Source organism: Populus alba, chromosome 1 (assembly GCF_005239225.2).
Source record: "Populus alba chromosome 1, ASM523922v2, whole genome shotgun sequence".
NCBI lineage: Eukaryota > Viridiplantae > Streptophyta > Magnoliopsida > Malpighiales > Salicaceae > Populus > Populus alba.
In genome coordinates this window covers 50,768,957-50,778,727 of record NC_133284.1, presented here as the reverse complement: position 1 = coordinate 50,778,727, position 9,771 = coordinate 50,768,957, and the positions used below count along the sequence as shown (strand labels likewise).

Here is a 9,771-nt window from a genome sequence, read left to right as displayed (position 1 = left end):
GGCCATTAAACTTCAATATTTATGCAATTAAAGCCCCTGATTTGACTTAATAAAATCCTAAAAAATATAATTTAGCCCCAGAACTTTAATTTCTTCAATTTAAAGCCCAAATTGACTTAAAAATCAAATTTTTCTTGCAATCAAATCTTCTATAAATTCAAATAAAAATCCAATTAAGTCCATAACATCCAAATTTTGGGCTTTTCTCCTCAAAATTCAAATTTTCCTTCTAAAAAGGGCTGTCAAAAAATTCAATCCTTGTATTTTTAAATTCCTTGACCAATTTTCTGACTGTTTTCCGAGCGCTTCTGCCCCCTGTTATTTTTCTAACCTCTTTTGGTTATTTATTTTATTTTTCATGGGGACCCAAAAATGGGTTACAACAGCGGTAATGGATTGGTGATATCTTCTGATTGTTGCTAGTTGTAGATTTCCCTCCTTCTAGCACCTTGACAACAGCTACTAATATCAAAGGATATGCAAACTAACTTCATAATTTGTTTTTTGTTTTTTTAAGTTGAAATTCAGCTGAACCAAACATCCATATTTGATAAAGTTAAAATTAAAAAAAATTAAAAAAATTATGTGATTTTATAAAATTAATTAATCTAAATTGATATAATAATTCAGAAATGTAATATCAGTTGGTTTTTAAAGTGTTTTTTTTTAATACAATAAAATAATATATATGTTTTAAAAATTATTTTTGACATCAGAAATTTAAAATAATTAAAAAATATTAATTTGAAGTAAATAAATAAATATAATTTTTTAAAAAAATACTTAGTGAAATATCTAAGTAATCATTCAAATTATTTGATTTTCTTAAATGAAAAAAAAGACGCGTACGAGAGAACCTTTATTATTATTATTATTAATATCACATGCAAACTTTTTTAAATACTATTATTTTCTTGAAAATAACAGGGAATTGACTATTATTTTCCTCGTGAAAATCACCATTACTATCTTTGCTATTAACATCACATGCAAAGTTTTGAAAACAACATTATTGTCCTCGTGAATCGACCTCTTCTCACCATTATTTTCTTTTTTTCGTCAGGACCGCTGAAATAAGAACATGAGAGTGTTTTGAAAAGCGGGGACAGAGTGAGAAACAAGAACATGATTTTATGGCCTCAATCAGAGAGGAAATTTGTGGTGCTAAAAGACAAGGCAGAATAAGGTTAAAGGAACCTAATTTACAAATTTTACTCTTAAGATGTATAGTGGAAATTTTACTCTTAAGGTTAATTTCTATATTTTACATCGGTATATTAGAATCTAAAAAAAAACACTAATTTGATATATTTTGGAACAAAACCGTCCCAATCCAGTTAAAAAAACAAAAAAATAACAGTTTTTATTTTAATAAAAATAATTAACTTGAGTTGAGTGAATTTAAAGACCAAGTTTAGTCCATGGTCAGGTCAAGTACAACACCTATGCCATGTTCGAGAGGTGAATCTAATAATTAAGGAGATAATAAAAGAAGAAGATTGAGAATGCAAAAGTATATGTACTTAATATTGTGATGTAAGATATTTTTTAAAAATTATTATTTTTTAAAATATTAAAATAATCTTTTTAATATTTTACATCGGTAATTAGAATATGAAAAAAAACACTAATTTGATATATTTTGGAACAAAACTCATCCAACGGTGCCAACTGGAAATTAACTAGGGAGAGTATATTTCAATAAAAATAAAACAAAGGATAACAATGAAAAACTCGGTGCAGGTCTTTTGATTTCACACATGAGAGTTACTGAACAACAACCTTGTTGACAATCCCTCCTTTTCTCATTAAAAAAGAAAAAGAAAAAAGAAGAAGCATCAATGCCGATTGCCTTAATTTAATAGAGGATCGACAAAAAAAAAAAGAGACTTTTTTTAGGATTTTGGGCTTACTTTTAGGCATAGGGCATATGCGAGGGCAAGTCTTACTGCTTGAGTGTATGATGCGGAGATCGTCATTGCAGATTTTAGTGGCCTAAGTTTGATCCTTTGTTGAGTTCCTTGCAAGTCTTTTTGTCTCCTTATTCATAATTTTCAAAACAAAAAAAAAAAAAAAAACAAATTGACCGATCATAGCTTTAGATTAATTATATGTGTTGCTGGAAGCGATGAGGAGCTAGTATCATTCGTGCAGGTCTCGAAGTGATCATCATCAGCCTTCCATTCCTTTCTCTCTTTGCTAGGTGAGCACTTGTGCATATTATTCTTAATTTTATTTGTTTGTCATTATATTTATATTATGCCTTTATCTTAATTATTTCATAAAATTGCATTTTTATGGGAATTGCTGCTTTAAATTCTTAAGTGTAAACTATTTTGTTTCAATGTATTCGTTAGATCGGTGGTATGCTATCTTTCACTAATGAAATTCTGTTTATTGGTTTTGAGAAGAAAAAAAAAAGTATTTCTATCTTTGTTTTATGGAAAAAAGCACATAGATCTATCTATGAACTATATATATCGAGGAAATGAGTGTTTAAAATTAAGATAATAAAATTGAAACCAAATCAGCTTCATTAGATAAAGCTGTTGTGTAAATAAGCGTATGATGCAGAGATAGTCATTACAGATTTTAGTTGGCTAAGACTGATCCTTTGTTGAGTTCGTTCCATTAATTATACTTCCTTGCAAGTCTTTTTTGTCTCCTTATTCATAACTTTTTTTAAAAAAAAAAAACATTGACCGATCATAGCTTTAGATTGATTAGATGTGTTGTTGGAAGCGATGAGCAGCTCGTATCATTCGTGCAGGTGTCAAAGTGATCATCATCAACCTTCCATACAGAGACTGGTGGAAAATGGCTATCGAAAGTGTTGGTGGGTCCGTTGTATCTAAGATAGCAGAGCTCTTAGTGGAACCAGCAATCAAGCAGTTCCGTTACATGTTCTGTTTCAACAATTTTGTTCAAGAATTCGATGAACAAATGATGAACCTGGCTTTGGCATTTTATCGTCTGCAAGATGCTGTCAACGTTGCTGAAAGGAATGCTGAAGAAATTGAGATTGATGTCAGCACATGGCTGGAAAATGCAAAAAACGAAATTGAAGGTGTGAATCGTTTGCAAAATGAAAAAGGAAAAATCATCAAATGCAGTACTTGGTGTCCAAATTCGATGCGACAATTCAAGTTAAGCAAGGCACTGGCAAAGAAGACGGAGACTTTGAGAAAACTTGAAGAAAATAGCAGAAAGTTTCCAAAAGTGTCCCACAAAGCACCTCTTCAAGAGATAAAATTTCTTCCATCAAAGGAATTCACACTCTCAGAATCGTCAAAAGAAGCTTTCAAACAGATTATGAAAGCTCTCAAAGATGACAAAGTCAATATGATCAGACTGTACGGCATGGGAGGGGTGGGTAAAACCACCCTGGTGAAAGAAGTATCCAGGAGGGCCAAAGAGCAGCAGTTGTTTGATGAAGTTTTGATGGCTACGATGTCCCAGAATCCAAATGTAACAGACATCCAGGATCAAATGGCAGATAGTTTAGATCTGAAATTTATCAAGGAGAGTAAAGGAGGGAGAGCAAATGAACTATGGCCGAGACTGCAGGGAAAGAAGATGCTTATAGTCCTGGATGATGTTTGGAAAGATATTGACTTCCAAGAGATAGGGATCCCAATTGGTGATGATAACAGGGGTTGTAAAATTCTTCTAACAACACGTAATCAAGAACTATGTTCTTATTTGGCGTGCCAGCAAAAAGTGTTGTTAAGTCCCTTAACTGAAATTGAAGCTTGGGCTTTATTCAAAGGCAACGCAGGTTTAAGTGATGAGGACTTTGACTTGAACAGAGTGGCAAAGGAGGTTGCGAGAAAATGCCAAGGATTGCCTTTAGCACTTGCGGCAGTAGGAAGGGCTCTAAAAGGTCAATCTAAAAATGAGTGGAAATTAGCATCTAAAAACCTCAAAAAATCTCAATCTCGGCACATGGAAAACGTTGATGACCGAAGTAATCCATATGCATGTCTTAAATTGAGCTTTGATTATTTGAAGCACGATGAAACCAAGTTCTGTTTCTTGCTATGCTGTTTATTTCCAGAAGATTACAGCATTCCAATTGAGGACTTGACGAGATACGCAGTTGGCTATGGGTTACATAAAGATGCGGAGTCCATTGAAGATGCAAGGGAACAAGTTTATGCGGAGATGAAAGCCCTCAAAGATAGGTGTATGCTGTTGGGCACTGAAAGTGAAGAAAATGTGAAAATGCATGACTTGTTTCGTGAAGTTGCTATTGACATAGCAACTAAAGAATATGGATTCATGGTAAGTGCTGGCAATGGGTGGGAGAGTGTAAATAATAGTGTTACAACAATTTCGTTAATGGGCAATAAACTAGCAGAACTTCCTGAAGGATTGGTGTGTCCACAGCTCAAAGTTCTTTTATTAGAACTGGATCGTGGTTTGAATGTTCCAGAGAGGTTTTTTGAAGGGATGAAAGCAATAGAAGTTTTGTCTCTAGAGGGAGGGTGTTTGTCATTGCAATCACTTCAATTCTCAACGAACCTTCAATCGTTGCTGTTGAGAAGTTGTGAATGCAAGGACCTCATTGGGTTGAGAGAGCTGCAAAGACTTGAGATTCTTGGTTTCATGTGGTGCTCCTCCGTTGAAGAATTACCTGATGAAATTGGGGAGCTCAAGGAGTTAAGGTTGTTGGATTTGACAGATTGTGACAATCTAAGAAGGATTCCTGTGAATTTGATAGGAAGGTTGAAGAAGTTAGAAGAACTGCTGATCGGGGATGCGAGCTTCAAGGGATGGGATGTTGTTGGATGTGACAGCACAGAAGGAATGAATGCAAGCCTAACAGAGCTAAGTTCGCTGTCTCATTTAGCTGTATTATCATTGAAGATACCGACGGTTGAATGCATTCCCAGAGATTTTGTTTTTCCCAGCTTGCTCAAATATGATATAGTGTTAGGGGATATAGCGTTAGAGGATAGAGTGTTAGGGTATTCAAAAGGAGTATACCCACCAAGATTATATTTGGGTGATATAAGCGCCACATCCTTAAATGCGAAGACATTTGAGCAGTTGTTTCCTACCGTGTCTCAAATTAGTTTATGGGGAGTGAAGGGTTTAGAAAATATAGTATTATCCTCTGATCAGATGACCACCCATGGCCATGGGTCGCAAAAGGACTTCTTACAAAGATTAGAACATGTCAAAGTGAGAGAATGTAGGGATATTCGCACTCTGTTTCCAGCAAAATGGCGGCAAGCTTTGAAAAATCTAAGGAGTGTGGAAATTAAATTATGCAATTCATTGGAAGAGGTATTTGAATTGGGTGAGGAAAAGGAGCTGCCGCTGCTATCATCTTTAACAACGTTACGGCTGTGCTATTTACCTGAGCTCAAATGTATATGGAAGGGGCCCACTAGACATGTCAGCCTCCAAAGTCTTACTCTTTTGAAGTTGGAATCTCTTAACAAACTGACATTTATCTTCACATCGTCCCTCGCTCGAAGTCTTATTCATCTGGAAACACTACAGATAGATCAATGCCGTGGATTGAAGCGTCTTATCAGAGAGAAGGATGACGAAGGGGAAATAATTACAGAGTCTCTTGGCTTCCCAAAATTAAAGACTCTCTCTATAACTAAATGTTTTATGCTGGAATATGTCTTTCCTGTCTCTGTGTCTCCAAGTCTTCAGAACCTGGAAGAGATGGAGATTCGTGAAGCTGACAATTTAAAGCAAGTATTTTACAGTGGAGAAGGAGATGACATCATCGTCAAGTCTAAAATTAAAGATGGCATCATCGACTTCCCTCAGCTAAGAAAATTGTCTCTTTCAAAGTGCAGTTTTTTTGGTCCAAAGGATTTTGCTGCCCAATTGCCTTCTTTGCAAGAGTTAACCATTTTTGGTCCAAAGTGTAATTTGTTGGCACAGCTTCAAGTACGTCCTTTATATTTCTCCCCTGATTTTTTCTTTTTAAATTTAAATTGTCGAATTCAATACATTGTGATAATTTCTTATTTCTTCCTTCAGATTTCTAAGACTAAAGTAAAGTAAATACTTTAGCCATCCACTGAATTTAATTGATGATTTAAATTGGCTTAGGAAGTTAGACATCAATTACTGTAATGTAATTTCTTATTTCTTCCATCAGATTTCTAAAACTAAAGTAATGGATAAATGCTACAAAATCCTTTAGCCATCCACTAAATTTAAAAGGAGTGAAATTGAGGCTCTTCCACCAATTAATGGAAAGTATTTAAAAGGAGTGAATAGTGAGCATTTTATTTCAGTGCTGCAACTTATGAAAGATGCTTCAAAAAATTAATAAAAATTGGTTTTTTTTAATCCAATTTTCTAAACAATTAGATTCAAAAAGTAAAAATTGAAACTTTCCTTTTAAACACTATTTTCTCATTCAAAAACTTCGAAAGCAACAAATTTGTATATATATTTTTCTTGTTTTTTCTTACAATTGTTTTCACTTTTTTAATGAAAAAAATAATATAAATGATTTTATATAAATTATTTTAAAAAAATAATCAAGCATTTTTATTAAAACATTTTACTAATATGTAAAATTCAAATTATTTTCTTTTATATTTTTATTTTTGGACAATGTCATAATTTTTTTATTATAAATCGAATATACAAAATTAATTTTTTTGAGTTAATAACTATAATTTTTTTCATGATTGCTTTTAATTTAACTTATATAAAATAATAGTTTATATTTAGATTATCATAAATATGAAAAAAAATATGATTTTATATTCTCATGACCCTTTGCCCTGTCTATTTATATCTTCTTGTTGATAATTGGTTGATCTATTTAACAAAATTATATAATAGTTCCAAAGTGCACAAAAATTACTAGGAATTATATCTAACAAATTGGTACCTTTTGATGCAGGGGTTAACAAGTTTGGAAACATTAAGTTTGTCCTGCGTGCTTCCTAACTTGAGGTGTATATGGAAGGGTCTCATGCTAAGCCATTTGACTTCTTTGACGGTGTATAGCTGTAAGAGACTGACACATGTATTCACACATAGTATGATTGCTAGTCTACTTCAACTGCAAATTCTAGAGATATCAAATTGCGAGGAATTGGAGCAAATTATTGCCAAGGATAATAATGATGAAAAGCATCAGATATTGTCAGAAAGTGATCTCCAATCTGCATGCTTTCCAAATTTGTGTCGACTTCAGATTAGAGGATGCAACAAGTTGAAGAGTCTCTTCCCGGTAGCCATGGCTTCAGGTCTCAAAAAGCTCCAAATACTTGAAGTAAGAGAATCCTCTCAATTATTAGGAGTATTTGGGCAGGGTGATCATGCTTCACCTGTCAATGTTGAGAAGGAGATGGTGCTCCCTGATCTGCAGGAGTTGTTGCTTATACAATTACCAAGTATTTCTTGCTTTAGTCTCGGATTTTATGATTTCTTGTTCCCTCATTTGGAGAAGTTGAAGGTGCATGGATGCCCAAAGCTGACCATAGAATCTGCTACTACATCAAATGACACAATGAGTGCTCAATCAAAGGTGCTCCTGATTTGACTTGATTTCTTGCCTCTCGTTTAGTTTTAAAAGTGCACAATAATTACTAGGAATTACATCTAACAAATGGGTACCCTTGTTTTCTTTTGATGTAGGCATTTATGAATTTGAAAGAAATATATATTGGAAACTTGGAAGGAGTACAAGACTTAATGATGCAGGTTGGAAGTTTGGTAACTAATATAAGTGGTCGGCATGAACTTTCACTCTTGAGTTTGAAAACATTACACTTGAATCAGTGTAAGAGGCTGACACATGTATTCATAGACAGCATGATTGCTAGTCTTGTTCAACTGAAAGTTCTAGAGATATCAAATTGTGATGAATTGGAGCAAATCATTGCTAACGATAATGATGATGAAAATGATCAGATATTGTCAGGGAGTGATCTCCAATCTTCAAGCCTCCCCAATTTGTTTCATCTTGAGATCAGAGGATGCAACAAGTTGAAGAGTCTCTTCCCAGTAGCAATGGCTTCAGGTCTCAAAAAGCTCTCCATGCTTAAAGTAAGAGAATCCTCTCAATTATTGGGAGTATTTGGGCAGGATGATCATGCTTCACCTGCCAATATTGAGAAGGAGATGGTGCTCCCTGATCTGTGGTATCTATGTCTTGAAAAATTACCAAGCATTGTCTACTTCAGTCATGGATGCTATGATTTCATATTCCCTTGTTTGAGGAGGTTGGAGGTGCGTCAATGTCCAAAGCTGACCACAACATTTGCTACTACATCAAATGGTTCAATGAGTGCTCAATCAGAGGTGCTGCATATTTGACATGATTTCTTGCCTCTCTTTTAAGTGTTTTTATTTCTTGTTTCCCTCAATAATTAAACTTACAAGTTAAAATGCGTATGTCATGCTTGAATTGGCTTTGCAGGTATGTCCAAAATTAAAAACTCTCTCTATATGGGGCTGTGATGAACTTGAATTGGCTTTGCTCCGTGCCAACCAGCACTGCTTAAGGTGGGAAGAGGAAGAGGAAAAAGAAAAAGAGGAAAAAGAGAAAGAGGATGGAGTCAAATGATTAGTTTGGCATTGGAATTTGAAAAACATGCTAGTAATTCATTCTTGCAGGTAAAATGGCTGCAACTATTTATCTGCTATCCTTTTTTAAATGGTTGGATTAAATCAACAAATACGATATGCCTATTTCATGATCTTTGTTCTTGATGTTTGCATTAGGTTGGTTGGTTACCTATTTCACGATCAACTCGACATTGGTGGGAAGTAATTCCAGCTGTTTCATTAGCTACAACAATTTGTCTTATTTCATGTGTTTGTTGTGTGAACTTCCATAAATAAGGGTAATGTCATGTAATGTTATGTGTTTAGTGATTTATTGTGCGAACCTTTAAAAAAAGGTTTTTGTTTGTTTGCCTATTTGTGTTTCTTTTCAAGTGTCTGAACCCTAAAAAACAAGAGCATAATATTTACTCATTTGTGTGCTTATTGTTTATGTGTGGATTTTTGTTCTTCTCATTTTGATGTTCTATTTCTATTATGAATTCTTTATGCGGTAAGATTATATAAAATAATAAATCAAAAGGCATTAATGAAAAAGAAATCACCTTTCTATTTATTTGGGTTGCGTAAAGCTAAACTTACTAGATTAATTTTATCTCACACAACAATTAATCCATTAAATTTGGACTATTGTTGAAAAAACATGCTAAATACAACATCATAAGCCAGGCCAAGCCTATATCATAAATATAAACTTAAGCAACTTCTACCCAAAAAAGTGAGGAACAAGTACCTCATGGGGATTGACCTCCAAGGGACAAAGTTAGCACAATGGTGACCTACATAGAAGATTATTCTTGTGGAGACATGATAAATCGGCTATAAATTACAAAATCAAAATAACCTCCAATTTTATTTTTGTCGTACATCTTTTCTTGTCAATTTATTTTGAAAACTTAATGGGCACTAGTTTTTAAAGCAAAATTTACAAAAAAAAAAAAAAAATCTTCCGCTGCTCTTTTTCTTTAAGTAACATGTATAAATGATCTAAAACATCAATAAAAGGCCTCCTGAGTTGGAAATTAAGCATGGGGAGAGACATCTTGTCTTGCTCAAATAAATGAATTGTAACACAAAATGACTAAAGGAAAAATGATTTATTGATCGTAGCATTTACGGTGTTAAAAGCTAGTGAATCCCATGTTAGGTTTGTACATATATAAAGCAAAGTTATGAAACTCTGTAAATTCATGGTTCAGCTCAAGATCCAAG

The 9,771-nt window shown here is 33.7% G+C and overlaps 1 protein-coding gene across 3 annotated transcripts; it reads left to right on the top strand.

Moving 5' to 3' along the window:
• Window positions 1-1,980: 1,980 nt before the first annotated feature.
• Window positions 1,981-8,973, top strand: LOC118061193 (uncharacterized). Of its 3 annotated transcripts, XR_012170765.1 has the most exons (6): window positions 1,981-2,203; window positions 2,771-5,916; window positions 6,890-7,519; window positions 7,630-8,295; window positions 8,414-8,610; window positions 8,719-8,973. XR_012170765.1 is itself a non-coding variant. In XM_073411451.1 (5 exons), exons 2-5 carry the CDS (start codon window positions 2,818-2,820, stop codon window positions 8,558-8,560), a joined length of 4,542 nt encoding a protein of 1,513 aa, XP_073267552.1. In that variant the 5' UTR covers window positions 1,981-2,203; window positions 2,771-2,817; the 3' UTR covers window positions 8,561-8,973. The 3 variants fall into 3 exon arrangements, 2 of the variants coding, with proteins under 2 accessions (XP_073267552.1, XP_034930473.2); XM_073411451.1 differs by having other exon boundaries at window positions 8,414-8,973; XM_035074582.2 differs by lacking the exon at window positions 1,981-2,203 and having other exon boundaries at window positions 2,394-5,916; window positions 8,414-8,973.
• The last annotated feature ends 798 nt before the right edge of the window (window positions 8,974-9,771 follow it).